At 38.0% G+C, this 21,176-nt stretch overlaps 2 protein-coding genes and 1 long non-coding RNA gene across 8 annotated transcripts in view; 1 reads left to right on the top strand and 2 right to left on the bottom strand.

Annotated features, from left to right (window-relative positions):
• Positions 1 to 21,176, bottom strand: part of LOC106096158 (cyclic AMP response element-binding protein A) — a 326,488-nt gene that overhangs the window by 121,734 nt on the left and 183,578 nt on the right. The window lies entirely within an intron of this gene.
• LOC106096161 (uncharacterized) lies at positions 102 to 19,855 on the bottom strand. Of its 2 annotated transcripts, none has more exons than XM_013263756.2 (3): positions 19,541 to 19,855; positions 958 to 1,168; positions 102 to 893 (listed from the first exon to the last, which is right to left on the bottom strand). In XM_013263756.2, the coding sequence occupies exons 2-3, from the start codon at positions 1,061 to 1,063 to the stop codon at positions 502 to 504; spliced, it is 498 nt and encodes a 165-aa protein (XP_013119210.1). In that variant the 5' UTR covers positions 1,064 to 1,168; positions 19,541 to 19,855; the 3' UTR covers positions 102 to 501. The 2 variants fall into 2 exon arrangements, with proteins under 2 accessions (XP_013119210.1, XP_013119212.1); XM_013263758.2 differs by lacking the exon at positions 19,541 to 19,855 and adding an exon at positions 1,229 to 1,305.
• LOC131994356 (uncharacterized) overlaps positions 3,792 to 21,176 on the top strand; it is a 38,835-nt gene continuing 21,450 nt past the window's right edge. Inside the window, exon 1 of the long non-coding RNA XR_009396659.1 lies at positions 3,792 to 3,945. This is a non-coding gene — a long non-coding RNA (uncharacterized LOC131994356). The remainder of the gene's footprint in view (positions 3,946 to 21,176) is intronic.

Below are 21,176 nucleotides of genomic sequence, written 5' to 3'. Positions count from 1 at the left end.
TGATTATTTTTTCGATATTTCTACATTAATAGAGAAAAAATAATATATGCCAACTTTTTATCCAGTAATCTTACCCATTGAATATAAAAAAAATCTACAAATTAGAAGTTATGCTTTATTTATTTAGAATTTTTGGGATACACACAAGTATTGGAATATAAATGAGAGCTTTCCGTAAAGGATTACGACCTCATTCACAAAACTTAATATAGATTTGAAATGGGTTCATGTGACAGATTTCCCTTAAAGAACTGTCAAATAAACCTATTTTAAGGCTTCATTAAGCTTTGAGTGTAGCCATGATTGTAGTCTTTGTCGTATTTCTGGAATATAGTTTTATAAGTGTAGAAGTTGAAAGTTTTGCGGGAGATTTTCCCAAAAAAGGTTTACAATACAATTATGTTATATGTACTATATATCAAATAATTTTGGTTTTGCGTTTAGTTTATATAAATTATTTTCTGTTGGAATTTTTTCTGATATATTTTCATTCGACCGAAATTATTTTCCACCGAACATATTCTGCATCCTGTTGCTCATCGCCATCAAACCGTTGTTAAGATTTGCCATACCGCGGCTGAAATTCTCTTTGAAATTATTCATTTGGGCATTAAATGCTTCCTCATCGAAGTCGCCGGTAGTTATAGTTTGTAGGGAGTTGAGGGAGTTGATTGAGCTGATGCCTCCACTGCGGTTAGCTTGTAACGTCAGCTGAATCTGCGTATTGGGATCAATAGGTTCATTAAATACTGACTTTACCAGTTCTTCGCCGGACATCGCAAAACAGGTATTGGAACGCAGCAAGACTGAGGCATCATTTGGATGCTTTTGCTTGGTGACCACACAATACTCGGCATTCAAAGGACATTCAATTTTGTCGCATCGAAATTTGTCTAGTTAAGGGAAGACTATATTAAAAAGTACCACAGCAACATCACCGGGCCCCAAGTTACTTACCAGCGTCGACTTCGATGAAGACATCACCAACCACAGAAACTGAGCGGGCGTGTGCTGAGCACAAAAAGCTGATAAGCAAAACAACTAACGCTTTCCTGATAGCCATCGTTCGGAAGCAAATGTATTGGCGGTATGTGTTTTCCTGTGACGATGTTTTCTGCTCAAAACGTTTCGGTATACTGAGCTCAATGGGTGGGAGATGGCTCTGGCTCTGTGCAAAAATTGAACAAACAAGTGCAAAACAAGTAGTATTTTTTGTTTTATTGCTTACTTTAATTTATTTACGGCGTGTATTGGAATTCTTCAAAACAATGTGCAATTCAGCGACGAAAATCTAACCAACTACACAAACATCCGAAATCAGCCGTACATATACCAGTAGCTCTAAAAACATCCGACCCATATCGTAGTTACCTATTGAATTGCAGTTATAGGACTATTCTCGAATATTAACAAGCAAAAAGTTATTACGTTTGGCCGGGCCGAACTTTGGATACCCCCCACCTCGGGTATATATATTAACCACATTTCTTCATAGTACGGTGAAAATGCATAATTTATGAACCCATAGCAGCTTTATCCTAATGTAGTCCAATCTTCACACATATTCAGGGAGGCTATGTAATGGTGTAGCACAACACTTTGTGCCAACTTTATCAGTTAAAACATGCATCTTTTATGGGCCTAAGAACTTAAATCGGGAGATGGGCAACACTGGTCTAAACAGCTCACGCACGTTTCGTGTTTTGTTGCACTGTCAAACGTCTCCAGTTTGGTCTACAATTTAACCATGAATCGTCATACAAACGAACAACGCTTGCATATCAATGAATTTTATTATCAAAATGCGTTGTTGGTTCAATTGGTACGTAAATAAGCAGAAATGTGGATTTTGGAGAAAAGAATAGCCAGGAGCATTGCAGGAGCTACCAATGCATCCCGAAGAAGTCACAGTTTGGTGCGGTTTATGGGCTGGTGGCATCATTGGACCGTACTTCTTCAAAATGATGCGAACGTAACTGTTATGGTGAGCGCTACCGTGAGATGATATCCATCTCTTTTTGCCCAAAATGCAATGGCTTGGCTTGCATGGCATGTAGTTTCAACAAGACGGTGCCACATGCCACACAACACGCGTAACAATGGACTGATTGAGAGGCGAGTTTGGTGAACATTTTTTTCACGTTCGGGACCGGTTAATTGGCCGCCTAGATCGTGCGATTTAACACCTTTAGACTATTTTTTGTAGGTCTATGTTAAAGCACATGTCTTTACAAGATATATTCATTTACTGGTAGGAGTAGTTGCCCAACAACAAAATTTTGAATGCACATTGTACTATCTGCCCAAATTAGTGATTAGTGCAACTCTGCTTTTGTGTTTATTATTTGTTCGTTGTATGTGTGTGTATGGTTCTTAACTGTAATGCACACTCAATCAAAATTCGTTGACAGATAGTGAAAAAAAAATAGAAGAAATAGTACTCAGTGTTTTCTGTACACTACCTGGTCATTATGTCCTGTGTCTATACAGACTGAAAGATAGACATTGAATCATATGAATTTTATGTGTGTGTGTGTGTTTTTTTTTAACTTTCCTATAGCTCTTAAAAAATCACCAATCATTATTATATAGACCTATCTGCCCCATGTAGGGCAAGAATGTCGAAGAGCTTAAAAGGGTTCACTGTGCCAATTTTTGCGATATCGGGCAATAAATGCGTCTGTTATAGGTCCAAGGCCTTAAATCGGAAGATCGGTTTATATTGCAGTTATATTTAAATATAGACCGATCTATCATCAATATGGTCATATTGAACACGAATATCAAATTGCCTAATATAGTCAAGTAATAAACTGGATTTTATGGTCCCAGAACTTAAATTGGGAGATCTGTATATATGACAGCTAAATCTAAATATAGCCTGATCTTGACCATGAATGTCGAGGGGCCTAACACAACTCATTATGCTAAATATTTAGCGAAATTAATACACCTTTCATGGGCCTAAAACCTTTAATCGGGAGATCTGTATATATGGCAGCTACATCCAAATCTAGATCGTTCTGCGCCGTATAGAACTGGGATAACGAGGGGCTTAATACAATTCACTGTACCAAATTTCAGCAAACTCGGACAATAAATACGCTTATTATGGGTCTACGAACTTAAATTGAGAGATCGGTCTATATGCCAGCTGCATCCAACTGTAGACCGACCTTGACCACTCATTGTGCTTAATTTCAACAAAACCGGTTAATAAATTCACCTTTAAAGGGCCTTAGAACTTGAATTGGGAGATCGGTATATATGGAAGCTTTACTCAAATCTGGTCTGAATCGTATTGAACAGTTATTTCGAAGGGCCTTACACAATTCGATATTCCAAATTTTAGCGAAATCGGACAATAAATGCGCTTTTAATGGACCTATGACCTTATATCGGAGCTATATCAAGATATAGTCCGATATAGCCCATCTTCAAACTTAACCTGCCAATGGACAAAAAAAAAAAAAAAAATAATCTGTGCACAGTTTAAGCTCAATATCTCTGTTTTTAGAGACTGTAACGTGATTTCAACAGACAGGGGAACAGACGGTCGGACATGGCTAGATGGTCTTAGACTTTAAGTCGTGAAAGAATACATAAACTTTATAGGGTCGGAAATGCATATTTCGATGTGTTGCAAACGGTATGAAAAAATTAATATACACCCATCCTTCGGTGGTGGGTATAAAAAAGGGGGGTTTTTTCCCAACCAGAACATTTGTCAACGCAATGTTTTATTCGTTGAATTGGAACAACAGTCTGAGAGTCATAAAGTAAATATTTCTTTAAATGTGAAGTTGTTCATATGGATGGAGATTAAAACAGAAGTGAAAATGTGTCAGTTTTCATTGAAAGCTGGGGTTTTTGCTCTGGTTAAAGAGTCTGTGGATTTTTTACACAACATTTACATACACATATAACACAGCATGTCGGCATTGAGTAATTTTTTTAGCGTTTATTGTCTGGTTCATTTCATTCGTTAAATTTGTTTGTGGACAGTTATCACATTTTATACGTAGTATATATATAATTATATTTCAAACATATAGCATTACGCATTTCCATGATGGTTGAAATAACATATCTAGTTTCCCCTCTTCTAAAGCTTCTATCACACTATATGTACATATGTGCTTGTCTTATGACATGCCAATTTTTACATTTGTTAAAGATGCACCTAGTGTGATACGAATAAAACTAACATTGACAATCACATTTCAACGTGTTCGTCCTTTTTTCGTCATGGAAGAGGCACATCCTGGTCCCGTCGGACTATGTGACCCTTCCGACCTCTTCCGTGCGTCAATATTGCCTGGTCAGTGCCGGGAAGTGTATCTTTCTGCATTGAAATTGCAATGGTCTGAGAGGCAAGATCGACGAGATAGTATCAGTCCGAAAAGCATATTGGTTGCAGCGATTCAAGAGACAAAGCTGACTAACACCTGCAGCCTGCGCAGTTGTCAGGGATACAATGTGCTAAGGATCGCTTAAGGAGCAAAGGTGGGGGATTGGCCATCGTGATACACCATTCCGTGCAGTATAGGCCCCACTCGCCTGCGCCTGGCGCTAGTGGATAGCAGCCAGGTCCGGTACTGCCGAGATAGAGCTATACAACGTGTACATACCGCCGGTGGGTAGTTGGGACCCAGTTAATAGCCAGGCTTACAAGCCCGATATTAGTGGGCTTCTGTCTTTGCTTTGAAAGTCAGGCGGACAGAGAGCACTAATTCCACTCAGACTAGTGAGACGATCAATATGCTAATGTCTACATACTCAAGAAATTCTAAAACTTAATGGTTTTCAAATTTTAAGCCAAAACAGTAATGGGTAAAACATTTTATTTACAAATCACTTCCAATTTCGTATTTTTCATGAAAAAAAAAACATTGTATCTTTATTTCTAAAATACACATATTTAAGGACGCTGTTACTTTAGATTAGGTTGACGTTGCAGTCTATTTTCTGAACAGAAACTGGTTAGGCAATTTTAGTCCATTGTGATCACAGAAGCGACAGTCCAGGTCTCTGGTGATAATCGAACTCACGATCCCGCACTGGCAATCGGAGCACGCGGCTAACAGCGTGATCTACCCCTCCTGCTTGTAAGGCTTTTCTCTTTCATACAATACTCGTACATGACAATGTTGACAGTCATTAAAAGAAGTACAGTTTTCGCAAATATTTGCTGATAAATGGTCTGTTGTAGTTACGGTTCAATAAATGCAAATTTGGTCATTTATGTACGTGAAGTTGTATATAACTTGAGACCCATGTCCACCCTTTGCAGGGTGACACTTGATCATTAGAAAAACCAATAAGGAAAGACAAAGTCGGGCGGTGTCGACTGTGTAATACCCTACACCTACCCTACAAGTACAAAGTGGGAGCCATGTCTAATTCTGAACCAATTTTGATGGACATCGGCGGATGTTTTCAGATGGGTTATTAAGCAATTCGTATCAACTCTCGAGCAAATATGTTCCAACTGTACTAATTACGATTGACAAGTGTCAACATTATTGCAAATTACCCACAGTCGGACGAACATATATATGACAGATATATCTTAATCTGAACCGATTTCGACCAAACTTCTTAGGTATTATCTCAGAGGCGGAAAACAGTTGCCCCTCTCTTTAAAACTAATGAAAATTGACCTTACAAGAGAGCTCATACACATACACACTCTACTTAGCATCAACTAGCATCTTGCATTATAGAAGGCCTAAAAGACAGCATTTTTTCAGCCAATGAAAATGCCACTAGTCAAATTCTCCGAATATGGCTAAATGGATATGATGTAATATGTTTTTGTACCCATGTTTTTTTTTACCATAGGATGGGATTTCGTCATTCTGTTTGTACTCCTCGAAATATTCGTCTAAGACCCCATAAATTATATATATTCTTGATCGTCATGACAATTTAAGTCGATCTAGCCATGTCCGTCCGGCCGTTCGTCCATCCGTCAGTCTGTCGAAAGCACGCTAACTTTCGAAGGCGTAAAGCTATCCGCTTGAAAATTTGCACAAATACTTCTTATTAGTAAAGGTCGGTTGGGATTATAAATGGGCTATATCGGTCCATGTTTTGATATAGCTGCCACATAAACAGATCTTGGATCTTGACTTCTTGAGCCACTAGAGGGCACAATTCTTATTCGATTTGGCTGAAATTTTGCATGAGGTGCTTTATTATGACTTCCAACAACTGTGCTGAGTATGGTCCATAACCTGGGGTAGCTGTCACGTAAACCCATCTAGGGTCTTGACTTTTTGAGCGTCTAGAGGGCGCAATTGCTATCCGATTTGGATGAACAACGTGTTTCGATATGACTTTCAACAACTGTGGCAGCTATATAAGGTCCATAACCTGATATAGTTGCCATATAAACCTATCTTAAATCTTGACTTCTTGAGGCACTAGAGGGCGCAATTCTTATCCGATTTGGCTGAAATTTTGCATGATGTGTTTTGTTATGACTTCTTACAACTGTGTCAAATATGGTTCGAATCGATCCATAACCTGATATAGCTGCCATATAAACCGATCTGGGATCTTGACTTCTTGACCCTCCAGAGGGCGTAATTACCCGATTTGGCTGAAATTTTGTACTACGGCTTCTATCATGACCTTCAACATACGTATAAAATATGGTCCGCATCGGTCTTTAGCCTGATGCAGCTCGAATTTTAACCGGTCTACTTATTTTACTTCTTGAGCCCCTACATGGCGCAATTCTTACTCGAAATGCTACACAATGACTTCTACTATGGTCTCCAACATTCAATATAATTTGGTCCGAATCGGACTATAACTCCAATATTAAATCAATTACTTTCTTTTATCCATTGTTTGCCTAAAAGGAGATATCGGGAAAAGAACTCGACAAATGCGGTCTATGGTGTAAGATTCGGCCCGGGCGAACTTAGCACGCTTTTACTTGTTCTCTTTAGTTTACTTCTTACACCCTACAACACCACTGTGGTGCAGGGTATTATAACTTTTTGCAATTGTTTGCAAAGCTAAGGAAGATAAGAGCTAAACCAATTGATAAGTATACCGGGCTTAGAATCATTTGCTGATTGGATTTAGCTATGTCGGTCGGAACGAATAAATATGTCAGCTTGAAATTTTGCATTTTATCGAATTTGGTCGTTGGGGATTGCAAATGGGCCATATCGGTTCAGATTTGCATATATAGCCCCCATATAAACTGAATCCCAGTTTTACTTCTTGAGCCCTTTGTGGCATTAATTTTGTCCGATTTGACTAAAATGTGCCACAAAGACTTCCAACATTTGATCCGAATAGGTCTGTATAGTGATATAGCCCCCATATTAACCGACCCCCGGATTTGACCCAAATTTTCACTTTTATTTTCATTTTCAAATCGATATGACTCCTTGACATGATAAAAGCCGAAATCAACACCCGATTTGATTGTTGCAGAATAATCATTCAAATACGAACTGAATTAATAGAGGTACATATATTTTTAGAGAGAATCCATGGTGGTAGGTACCCAGGACGGGTACATACCACTTACTTGTTTCTTTTGTAAAAAGGATATGATTAGATGCGTTTTAAATGAAATTTGAAAAACATATATCGCCTTTAACTGTGGTTTTTTTTTTGGTCTATACCACTATGTGTTCCTTGATTAGGACTTGATTTGTGCAAAACAAAAAAAAATTAGATTCGCCATCCAGTCTATATCGGTCTATATGGCAGCTATATCCAAATATGGTCCGATCTGGACCACAGTCCACAAAAAGGTGTAGGGGTCTACCAAAACACACTGTTTCAAATTTGACCGAAATCGGAAAAAAATCTCATTTTATGGGCTCAATACTCTAGAGAGATCGGGAGATCGGTCTATATGACAGCTATATCTAAATATGGTCCGATCTGGACAGTCAACAGGAAAGTGTAGAGGTCTACCAAAACTCACTGTTTCAAATTTCATCGATATCGGATAAAAAATGTTCCTAAATACTTTACGCGTGAACGAAATATTGGGTGTGGGTAGAAAACACTCTGGCGACAAAAGGTAAATGTAGCTCTAATATGGAAAAATGGTAAAAAATTAGAAGTTTAATAGAAACAAAAACATTTAAATGCAAAATAAACAAAAAACTTTTTTTATACCCTCCACCATAAGATGGGGGGTATACTAATTTCGTCATTCTGATTGTAACTACTCGAAATATTCGTCTGAGACCCCATAAAGTATATATATTCTTGATCGTCGTGAAATTTTATGTCGATCTAGCCATGTCCGTCCGTCTGTCCGTCCGTCCGTCCGTCCGTCCGTCCGTCCGTCTGTCTGTCGAAAGCACGCTAACTTCCGAAGGAGTAAAGCTAGCCGCTTGAAATTTTGCACAAATACTTCTTATTAGTGTAGGTCGGTTGGTATTGTAAATGGGCCATATCGGTCCATGTTTTGATATAGCTGCCATATAAACCGATCTTGGGTCTTGACTTCTTGAGCCTCTAGAGTGCGCAATTCTTATCCGATTGGAATGAAATCTTGCACGACGTGTTTCGTTATTATATCCAACAATTATGCCAAGTATGGTTCAAATTGGTCCATAACCTGATATAGCTGCCATATAAACCGATCTGGGGTCTTGACTTCTTGAGCCTCTAACGTGCGCAATTACTATCCGATTGGAATGAAATTTTGCACGATGTGTTTTGTTATGATATCCATCAACTGTGCCAAGTATGGTTCACATCGGTCTATAACCTGATATAGCTGCCATATAAACCGATCTTGGGTCTTGACTTCTTGGGCCTCTAGAGAGCGCAATTCTTATCCGATTTGCCTGAAATTTTGTACGACGGATCCTCTCATGACCATCAACATACGTGTTTATTATGGTCTGAATCGGTCTATAGCCCGATACAGTTCCCATATAAATCGATCTCTCTATTTTACTTTTTGAGCCCCCAAAGGGCGCAATTCTTATTCGAATTGGCTGACATTTTACACAGGTCTCCAACATATAATTTAATCGTGGTCTAAACGGGATCATATCTTGATATCGCTCTAATAGAAGATTTTTCTTTCTTTCTTTTCTTATATCATTTTTTGCCTAAGAAGAGATGCCGGGAATAGAACTGACAAATGCGCTCCATGGTGGAGGGTATATAAGATTCGGCCCGGCCGAACTTAGCACGCTTTTACTTGTTTTAATTTTGTTTGTCATTTAAGACATTCCAAATATGAAGAAAAAGAGGCCTGTTTTCAGCTGTATTTTAGAAGGTATTATTTAAGCACTCTTTCAACACGGCTTATATAAGTGGTACAAGTGCAAGGTGATGACATGTTCGCCAATGGCATGCCGTGTAAATTTGAAAGCTATCGCGTATGTCTTTGGAATACCTCCAGACTTCTTTGCAGAATTTTGGTAAGAAATCCTTCCTTCCAAATTTCGAGAGAATCAGTTAACAAATGAGCACTTTATTGCAATATTAATCCAATTGTGGCGAATATATACATGGCGGCTATTCTAAATTTGCACCGATTTCGAGGGAACTTCTTAGATATTGTGGTAGTCGTCGAGGAAAGCGTTGTAAAAAAGTTTGGCACGATTGGTCAATAAATGCGCTAATAGTGGCACAAGATGTGAAAATCGGACGATTTATATATATGAGACTTACTTTACTTTAATTGGCTATGACAGATCGTACTTTCCTCGCCATGTTCAAACGGGTGCGAACCTTTGCTGCAACAAGGTAATGATCCGAATGTTCTTGATCGCCGTGACATTTTATGTCGATCTAGCCATGTCCGTTCGTCTGTCCGTCCGTTCGTCTGTCCGTCCGTCCGTCTGTCTGTCGAAAGCACGCTAACTTTCGAAGGAGTAAAGCTATTCCCTTGAAATTTTGCACAAATACTTCTTACTAGTGTAGGTCAGTTGGGATTGTAAATGGGCTATACCGGTCCATGTTTTGATATAGCTGCCATATAAACCGATCTGGGATCTTGACTTCTTTAGCCACGAGAGGACGCAATTCATATCCGATTTGGCTGACATTTTCCATGAGGTGTTTTGTTATGATTTCCAACAACTGTGTCGAGTATGGTTCAAATCGGTCCATAACCTGATATATCTGTCATATAAACCCATCCGGGGTCTTGACTTCTTGAGCCCCTAGAGGGCGTAATTCCTATCCGATTTGGCTGAATTTTTCCGCGATGACTTGCAACATCTGTGCCAAATATGATTTAAATCGGTCCATAATCTGATATAGCTGCCATATAAACCGATCTTGAATCAGACTTCTTTATCCTCTAGAGGGTGCAATTCCTATCCGATTTGGCTGAAATTTTGCATGAGTTATTTTGTTATGACTTTCAACAACTGTGCCAAATATGCCATGCCATATGAACCTATCCGGAATTTTGACTTCTTGAGCCTCAAGAAGGCCTAATTATTATCCGACTTGGCCTAAATTTTGTACAACGGCTTCTTCCATGACCTGCAACATACGTGTCAAATATGGTCTGAATCGGTCTTTAGCCTGATACAGCTCCCCTATAAACCGATCTCCCGACCGATTTTACTTCTTAAGCCCCTAAAAGGCCAAATTCTTATTCGAATTGGCTGAAATTTTACACATATACTTCTATTGTGGTCTCCAACATTCAGTGCAATTAGCAAAGCAATTCTTTTCTTTTATCCTTTGTTTATCTTAAAAGAGATACCGGAAAAGAACTCGACAAATGCGATCGATAGAGGAGGGTATATAAGATTCGGTTAGGCCGAACTTAGCACGCTTTTACTTGTTTCATTATTCTTCCCATATATGTGCACAACACTTTACTCGACGACTACCACGATAACTTAATAGTGTGGTCGAAATTGTTTTAGATAAGCTGTCATCTACTTGTACGTCCGACTTGAGTAATTTGCCATAATGTGGTCATTTGTCAACTGATTGGCACATATAACTCTCTTATGACTGTTCACATTTTGTTTAACTTGATCAACATCGGTTCAGATATATTTAGCTTCCATATAAATACATACCTCAGCCTATTTTGAACACATTTGCTCGAAATTTGAGGCCGATTGTTTTCTAACCTATTTGAAAACTTCCATCGAAGCCCATTAAATTCGGTTGAGAATGATATCAGGGTATTATACAGCCGGCACCGCCCCCCTTTTTCCTCTTCTTACTTGTTTTTATTTATTTACTATTAAAATTTCAAATTTGATCAAGTATGGTTAGTCACACCATCCCTCTTACTATTATTAAATTATCTAATTTAATTGTGTTTGTTTATTTTCGCAACTGAAAAAACAGAATATTTGGCATGTTTCATTTCCATAGAACCTCAAATGGAATTATCGAGAATCCAGAAGCAAATGTTCTTTAAATGTTGCCCCGAACAAGTATGCATATACGTATGTACTTATGATTGGGTTGCCCAAAAAGTAATTGCGGATTTTTAAAAGAAAGTAAATGGATTTTTAATAAAACTTAGAATAAACTTTAATCAATTATATAATTGCCATTTTGTTCGATAACCTTTTGCCATCTTCCTGGCAAATTTAGTATTCCACGGTCATAGAACTTCTGGCCTTTATCTGCAAAAAACTGAACCAAGTGCGATTTTATAGCCTCATCATTGCCGAAAGTTTTACCATTTAAGGAGTTCTGCAAAGATCGAAATAAATGGTAGTCTGATGGTGCAAGGTCAGGGCTATATGGTGGATGCATCAAAAGTTCCCAGCCAAGCTCACTCAGTTTTTGGCGAGTGACCAAAGATGTGTGCGGTCTAGCGTTGTCCTGGTGGAATATGACACCTTTACGATTGACCAATTCTGGTCGCTTCTCCTTGATGGCTGTATTCAATTTGTCCAATTGTTGACAGTAAACATCCGAATTAATCGTTTGGTTCCTTGGAAGCAGCTCAAAATATACCACACCCTTCCAATCCCACCAAACAGACAGCATAACCTTCTTTTGGTGGATATCAGCCTTTGAAGTGGTTTGAGCTGGTTCACCATGCTTGGACCATGATCGTTTTTGACTAACGTTGTTGTAAGCAATCCATTTTTCTCCAGTTATGATTCGTTTTCGAATTCATTGCGTTTAAGGTGCATATCACCAGCGTTGATTCGGTTTGTGAAATGAATTTCTTTCAATACATGTGGTACCCAAATATCAAGCTTTTTCACCAGTCCAAGACTTTTTATGTGATAATGAACGGTTGATTTTGGTATATTTAACTTCTCTCCTATCTCACGCTCAGTTACATGACGATCCAATTCGATTAATGCTTTGATTTGGTCATCATCAACTTCATTTGGCCGACCTGAACGTGGCTCATCTTTAAGTGAAAAATCTCCAGAACGGAATTTGCGAAACCAATTTTGACACTGTCTTCCTTTTAAGACTTTATCACTCTACACATCTCGTAACTTTTTAGCAACCTACTCCGCGTTTTTTCCTTTACGGAAATAATAAAGTAAAATATGACGAAAATCCTCCTTTGTGGGCTCCATATTAAAATTGACGCCAAACAAACAAATGTAAATCCGCAATCACTTTTTGGGCAACCATAAAATTACGCACTCATATACTACATAATAACACACATACATGGAATTTAAATAAAAGTTACAATTAGAAAGTTAGAATTTACAACAACAACTTTTGACTTTTTCGCTATTGCGTTTTTACCATTTCATTATTTGGCTTTGAAATATTTATGTATGCATTTAAAACTTTTAAAAAGATTTGCGTTACATTTTGTGTGAAAAAAATGAAATGAAGTATGAATGGCATATGGCTTCTGGACCCTGATTCAGAAAATTATTCACAAGTGGTACAAGGTTTTTGAAGGAGGGGAGAAAGCGTTATTAACGACGCTCGTCCTGGACCATTAGTTATGCCGTTAACATTTGGACAATCAGTATGAAGAATTGTCGAGTCATTACACAACAATAGCATATCTGGGGCATGGGAAATTCCAAATGGGAATGGAAGTAATAGGCTAGCTCTGCCTGCGGGTTCTCATTCCAAACTTTCTTAGGGCCCTTTTTATATAACCTTCGCGCAAGGCTATATTTAAATACTAGATTCCGTTAAAAGCGGTTTGGGAGGTAAATTTTGTCTTTGTGTCTTATACCTTACCATATAACTTAGATTTAAGCCCCATATTGTACCGATCGGTATAGGTTAGGTTGAAAAGAGGGTGCGGATGTTAATCCGCCTTATGCCATCCAAGCCAGTAATCGGCTTGTTGTGCGCTCGGATTACTGGCATAGGTCTATGTCCATAGTGGCATGGGGCGGATTAACATCTGCACCTTTTTTTCAACCTAACCTAACCTTTACCGATCGGTACGATATGAGTCTTAAATCTAAATCGTATCTAGTCGATCGGTATATATTTGCCCGTTTCGGTGAGTTTTGGGGTTTCGTTGTTTAGGTGGGGCATTCCCCCAGATATATACCCCAAATTTTATGATCAGATTTGTCATTTTGGGTTATTTTGAGGGTATAAACAAAAATAAGAATAACAGCACTACGAAAAAAACCCCCGACGCAAAAAAAAAAAATAAAATAACCACCAAAAGTAATTTGGGGAATATTTCATCTTTTTTTTGGGGGGTTTATTTCGCCTATATTGTTTGGATATTATTTAATTATGAAATAACTCCCAAAACAGAAAATGATATAAACTCCAAAAAATAATTTGGAAATTATTTAATTTTGTCAAAAATTGGGTTTAAGTTATCGAGTTACAATTTTTTTTCGAGTCCAACAAAAAAGCGTTGAATTCATATTTTTATACCCTTCACCATAGGATGGGCGTATACTAATTTCGTCATTCTGTTTGTAACACCTCGAAATATGCGCCTAAGACCCCATAACGTATATATATTCTTGTTCGTGATGACACGATAAGACGATCTAGCCATGTCCGTCTGTCTGTCGAAAGCACGCTAAATGTCGAAGTTGTAAAGCTAGGCGCTTGAAATTGTGCACAAATACTTTTTACTAGGGTAGATCGGTTGGGATTATAAATGGGCCAAATTGGTCCATGTTTTGGTATAGCTGTCATCTTGGGTCTTGACTTCTTGAGGCTCTAGAGGACGCAATTCTCGTCCGATTTGACTGAAATTTTGCACGTGGTGTTTTAATATCAATTCCAACAACTGTGTTAAGTATGGTTAAAATCGGTTCATATCCTAATATAGCTGCGAAATAAACCGATCTGGGGTCTTGACTTTTTCAGCTTTTAGAAGGCGCAATTCTTATCCGATTTGGCTGTAATTTTGCACGTGGTGTACTTTGCAACAACAGTGCAAAGTATGATTCAAATCGGCTCATAACCTGGTATAGCTGCCATATAAACCGATCTTGGATCTTGACTTCTTGAGTCACTGGGGGGCGCAATTCTCATCTAATTTGGCTGAAATTTTGCATGAGGTGTTTTGGTACCACTTCCAACAACTGTGCTTAGTATGGCACATAACCTGATATAGCTGCCATATAAACCGACGTTGGTAGAAATTGGAAATTTTACACATTGACTTCTACTACATTTTTAAAACGAATTAAAATTGGACTTTGTGCACGTTTACATATTCGTAACAGGAATTGTTTTTGCAGTGTATATGCAATAAAAAATTGCTATAAACCATAAATTTAGATCGCATCTTGTGCGCTTTAGGATCCTGTATTTGTCTGTCTAGGCGCTGTGCCCATTTTGTCGCTCATGGCTATACATATCTACTTAATATGGTCAAAGACCAACATTTTAAGGTGATATAAAGGGATGACGTTTTTTGAGATATTCTCATTATCTAGGTGATTTCAAAAAAAGTCGAATGGGAAAAAGAGGTGTTCGTCTTTCTGACGAATGCAAATTAAATTTCTTTCAGCCAGTTCACAATCGGTTTATGACTATTTGTTATATATAAACTTCACAACCTATATGTGTACGAGCATACGAGTGAAGTCCTCCACGTAAGTAACAATTTACTTAATACTGTGAACGTGATCTTTTCAACGGCCAACCGAATCAGCAGGCGGTTTGATTATAAGGTTAGGGGGATTTACTTTTGGTTCTGTTGTTTGCTCTGTTTTCTGTCATAACAGAAAAACTCTGAAGTGGGTAAGGCGGCAAAAACTTGATGTCCTCTTTCATGCAGACAGCATAGCAAATTTAAGATTTTTCTCCTTTGTTTTCTCTGCGACCCCTGAAGAATGCATGCATTGGCGCTCGTCTTCGAAGGAAGACTATAACAGATGCATCAATGAGGAATGACTATTTTGTGGCAGAGATATTCTCAAGAGGCTTTTGACAACGATGCAGATGAAGGCGGTTCCACTAATGAAGCCATAAAGTCGACTTTTTGTCCATCAAATTAAACGAAGCCCATCACACACGACCTGAGTGCAGTGTAGACTGGCAACTCCCACGTGCGCGTATCAAGCACCAACCTACCACACCAATATGTACATGCCGCTGAGAATAAAAGACTTACTTTTATTCTATTTTAAGAAAAACATCTCTATGAGTGAATCCAACACCAACCCTGGGTAATTGTTCTGTGAAGGGTCCACCTCTTTAGAATAAATAAAATCATAGCCTCAGCTTCATTCAATGCCGACACGAATGCCAAACCGAGTCCAATGATCTCTTTTGATGACAGGCAATGCTTTTGGCGTTGCTATCGATGCCAAATCAATGGGGTTGCCTTGGTCTGGTTCCTGGTAATGCTGGTTTAGTTGTTGCTGTTGCTGAAACGGCTTTACCGATTTTCATACATGTTACACGTTTAATAAGTTTTTAACAAGGTGTGAATATCTTCCGACGTCAATCTAAATGCTCAAATCCATAAAATCTGCCATGGTTCATAATAAATCAGTCTAACGCGGCAATAGTGTGCTCCTAAATGCCGGTGACTCTTCTCAAGGTACACTGACAAAACATTTATTGAAAGCGCTTGTAAAGTGAGTTGCTGTAGAATAAAAAAACACCATTTACACGCCCAAAGGTCAGATCATAGAAATGGTCCATGTTGAGATTATGTTGTGTTGTGTATTTCAACAAAGTTATATGAGGAAATACTCGTCTACCATTTATTCTTTGAAGCTTAGAAGAGAAATCGTCTGCCTATGTGACCCATAAGCATATGAGATGTTCGTAGTAGTTATTGACCTAATATACAGTTTTTCAGCAAATTCGCAAAATCAAGGCACCATGGGATGGGGGTATAATAATTTTATCATTCCGTTTGAAAACACATCGAAATATTGATCTGAGACCCAACAAAGTATATATAAATGTATATATATATATATACATTTAAAAGAAAGTAAATGCATTTTTAATAAAACTTAGAATGAACTTTAATCAAATATACTTTTTTTACACTTTTTTTCTAAAGCAAGCTAAAAGTAACGGCTGATAACTGACAGAAGAAAGAATGCAATTACAGAGTCACAAGCAAATCGGTTCATGACATAGCTCCCATATAAATCGATCTCGGATCTTGACTTCTTGAGACGCCAGAGGGCGCAATTAATACCACTCAAATCGGTTCATAACCTAATATATCTCCCATATAAACCGATTTCAAATATTGACTTCTTGAGCCGATAAAGGTCGCAATTATTATACGATTTGGGGAAGTTTAGCATGAAGTGTTTTGGTTTGACCATCAACATCTGGTTCAAATCGGTTCATAACTTGATATAGCTCCAATACAAACTGATCTCCCGATTATACTTCTTGAGCCTCTAGAGAGAGCAATTCTTATTATAGGGCGCAATTCTTATCCGATTTGGCTGAAATTTTTTGCAAAATGAATTCCACTTTGGTCTCCAAGTATGGCTCCATATAGTTCATAACTTTGTATAGCTAAAATAGAACAGCAATTCATATCCATTAGCCTTTGAGATATCGGCAAAAGAACTTAACAAATAAGATTCGGCCCAGCCGAACTTAGCACGCCTTAACTTGTTTTTTCTTCGATTCTGTGTAACAGGTGCGACGATACTTTATAGGGTTTGGGATGAATATTTTGATGCATTGCATACGGAGTGGCCAACATTAGTATACCACACATTTGATGGTGGTTGATATGTGTACAAATTACGAAACGTGGTCAACTTAAAGCATTTTCATAAAGTTCCACTTTATCTATAACCCTGGCCAAAGCACATAAGAAATGCTTATCTGACTATTTTCTATAATGCATAGTTTTTTACAGAAATGGACAGCACTCATTTGATTGAAAACTTGGGTAACTATGTCAGAACAAAATGTCAAACTATTACGATTCACTTTTTTCGAGTGCTGTTTGTAGCATTCAAGATGCTGCTGCCACGTTCTGCTATGTTGTTGTTGCGCGTTCAATCTGCATATGCTGACAGTATGCTGTTGCTGGACTTTGAAGTTTTTGTTTGGGGGCACATTTCAGTGTTGTTGTGATGCCATCATAACGACCAAAAGTTTATGTTTTCTTCCTAGTAGTTTCCTAACTCTGGTTGGTGGCTAACAATGGCTCAGAAAACCAGCCCACCGACTCAAAGGCGAACAATCAATGCTTTACGCATGCGTGCACACGTTAATATTTCTACGCTTGAGACCAAGATATTATTCTTGTATTGCTTTATTGGCAACAAATTCCCCTCCTTTGTAAATGCTCTTGGGTTGTGCCTGGTCGGTTGCTAGGCGATATCAGCTTCACGGTTTAGTTAAAAATAAAAGTTTGCCTTGGTAGCAAAAAAAAAAAAAAAAAACAAATCTATTACTTTCTTTGGAAAGAGCATGTCCAAAAGCGATGGATTGGAAGATGTGAATGTTGAACAAAGTCCATTAATTAATTATTTTTAACATAATTAAATATAACATAAATCTATTAAATATGAATGTTGCATAAAAAAAATATTAATTAATAATTATTTTTAAGGTTTTTATTTGCTCCGTAAGGCGAAGATCATTTGATTTAATAATTTTCATTTCTATTTCTCTTTCGAGACGAGTAGAATCCGGTCAAAAAGCTTAGTTTCAACCTAGAAGACATCTTTTTTTACAACATCCTTGTGATGAGTTTGATGTGGCACCAAACGAAATCGCGATCTGGGAAACCAGTCAAATGCTATTGCAAAGCAAAAACACATTTTCTGCCGAATCGGATATTGTCCGATTAAATTTAATTTCCTAAGAACTAACGGACACGACCATCCGTTTAAAATTTCGATTGCTGATTGATTCTTATTTTACGATACGATTTTCTCTAAATTAGCATTTTAAGCTAAACAGTAAAAGCGTGCTATGTTTCGTCGGGCCGAATCTTGGGAACCCACCACCATGGATTATGCTAAAAATTTTTACAAAATAAATTTATTTGAAGAGCATAATTTTATTCTACATATTTCAGCCAAATCGGACAAAAATTGTGGCTCTCAGGTCAATTGTGGCTCAAGAAGTCAAATCGGCAGATCGGTTTATATGGGAGCTATATCAGGTTATAGACCGATTTGGACCGCACATAGCATAGTTGCCAAATCGGATGAAAATTTTGGCTTCCGGGGTCTCAAGAAGTCAAATCAGGAGATCGGTTTATATGGTGGATATATCCAAATCTGAACCGATATGGCCCATTTGCAATCCCCAGCGACCTACATTAATGTTAAGTATCTGCGTATTAAGTATCAAGCGGCTAGCGTGACGCGTTCGACCGCTATCGTAATTTTGACAGACGGTAAATTTACCTGCTGATAAATTTAAATAACCTTAACCTGAGGAACTGTGGTACCTCCTCGATTGCTTCACCACCTTACGCCAGTGAGATTTACTCAAAAATTTGGAGCAATATTTCACGTAGAAAATGTTATTAAAACTGCTTCCAAGATTGCGATTTAAAGTTTTTTCAGTAACGTCACACCAGACTTCGCACCAATGGTTCAGCACCTTTTCCGCTTACCATCCAATGGGATTGGGAACCCACTACCATGGATTCTGCTACCATACTTCTGTCAAAACAGCAAAAATTAAAGCTTCTAGGAACCAAACAAGGATAATCGAGAGACCGGTAGACTGATTTGGACCGTACTTGGTCCGTAAGTACCTATGCAAAATTTCAAGCAGCTAGCAGACAGACATGGCTAGATCGACTCCGAATGTCGAGACGATCTATATCTATATTTCGAGGTGTTACAAACGGAATAACTACATTAGTATACCCCCATCCTATGGTGGTGGGTATAAAAACCACCATTGCTTGAACACTACTCAAGCCAATATTTCGATTGTTTCTCAGAAGATACGTTTTCAATGATTTGCTTTGATATGAAACCCATATTGTCGCCATAGTCGTTGCAGGAATCAATCGTCGATAGGTCCCATGTTTGTTGCAAATATTGTTAAAAGGGTAGATCAAGCGTTTACATCTTTGAAAAATTATTGTTCGATAGAGTTTGACTGGGACACAAGACAAATGGTTCTTGGATTTTTTTTACACACACATTTTTGGCTTTAATTTGACACTAACACAATTCCACTGTTGATAATTGGAAACAGCTGACCACCAATTTCTAATATTGTTGGCAACTATTCCATTCAGCGTTGTCCTTTAATTAACTTATGTCATATGATGTGGGCTTATTTTCCGTTAATTTAATTTTGCTCGACAATTTAAGGGTTGAGTCTGTTGAGTGTCTGATAATAAGCTTTGGCACTTTTTCAAGCGCTCCGCATGGCGAAATGTAAGCCTTTTAATGAGAGTTTTTGTTAAAATTTCTACTTTTTACGAGAGTGCATCTTTGTTGCTTTACGACTCTTCGTCTTAATGTCGAACAACGACTTGTGATTGTTTGTCGTATTAAATGGAAAAAATGCTTTTAAGTTTATGGCCATTTTGGCTATAACGACACAAAGGAAACAAAAACACTGCTGTCAAGCCTCAGCCTCGAAAAAGCTCTCTAGGAATGTGGCCATTAGAATTCAATGATGTTGGTGTAACAATAATTGCCAGATAATGAAATATAATGAATGAAGTCGTAAAACAACACCTCAGTCATCATGAAAAGCTATGAAAATATCTGTGACTGTGTGGAATGTCACTGTGGTTAAAAAAGTATTCTAAAGCGTTTTAGCAAAATTGATTGCTGAGCAAATTTTTAATGTATATGTAGGCTATCTAGAAATACTTCAAAAGGCAACACGTCAAAGCAAAAATTTGTTTGCTGAGTTAAAGATTGAATTTTCAAAGCTTGAAATACGTTTACATTGGCAACAAAATCCGGATTTATGGCCTTTTTCGAGATTTAAGTGTGTTGTCTTGCAGGTTTTACCGAACAAAAATAAATCCCATTTTTGCAGTTTTTATTTTTAAATCCCAAATAAACCCGTTTGCATGGCTAAAACTTATATATAAAAATTAATTTGTGTTTGTTTGTATGTTTGTGTGTTCCTCATAGACTCAGTGACGGTTGAACCGATTTTCTTGAAATTTTCACAGATTGTGCATAATGACCCCGTGGTCAAAATAGGGTACTAAAATTTTTGATATCTGAAGGGGGGGGGGGCGCGGCGGACCCTCCCCCTTACCCTAATTTTCAGAAACGCCAGATCCGGAGATGGGTGGTGCGATTTAAGCGAAATTTTGTGTACCCTAAAAACAAAAATTTGGTATCCAAATTTCTGATGGAGTACCTAGGGGAGCTGCCCCACCCTAAAACCTACCAAACATATATTTAGACCAACCACCACAATATGGGACTCAAATGAGAGGTATTTAGGATAAGAAAACGTATCTGATATCCAATTGTCGGACCAAGTGCTAGGGGGACCACCCCAAGCTACAAAACACCCCTAAATCGGACATATTTACCGACCATAGCAATATGGGACTCAAATGAAAGGTATTTGCGAGTAGAATACGAATCTGATATACAAATGTGGGACCAGCTTTCTGGGGGTCAACCCCTTCCCCAAACCACCCCCCAAACAGGACTTATTTACTGACCACGGGAATATGGGGCTTAAATAAAAGGTATTTGAGTGTAGAATACGATTCTGATATCCAAATATGGGACCAAGTGTTTGGGGGGCCGCCTTTCACCAAAAACATCCCCCAAAGGGGACAAATTTACGACCATAGAAATATGGGGCTCAAATGAAAAGTT

Source organism: Stomoxys calcitrans, chromosome 1 (assembly GCF_963082655.1).
Source record: "Stomoxys calcitrans chromosome 1, idStoCalc2.1, whole genome shotgun sequence".
Taxonomy (NCBI): domain Eukaryota; kingdom Metazoa; phylum Arthropoda; class Insecta; order Diptera; family Muscidae; genus Stomoxys; species Stomoxys calcitrans.
Note: the sequence above shows the minus strand (reverse complement) of the source record. Positions and strands in the feature narration are given on the sequence as shown.

What these genes read in the sequence shown, in the direction of transcription:
- LOC106096161 (XM_013263756.2), bottom strand. Translation starts at nt 1,063, where the DNA reads ATGGCTATCAGGAAAGCGTTAGTTGTTTTGCTTATCAGCTTTTTGTGC. An exon ending in CTTCATCGAAGTCGACGCTG is followed by an intron (nt 894 to 957) that starts GTAAGTAACTTG and finishes TCCCTTAACTAG; the next exon opens with ACAAATTTCGATGCGACAAA.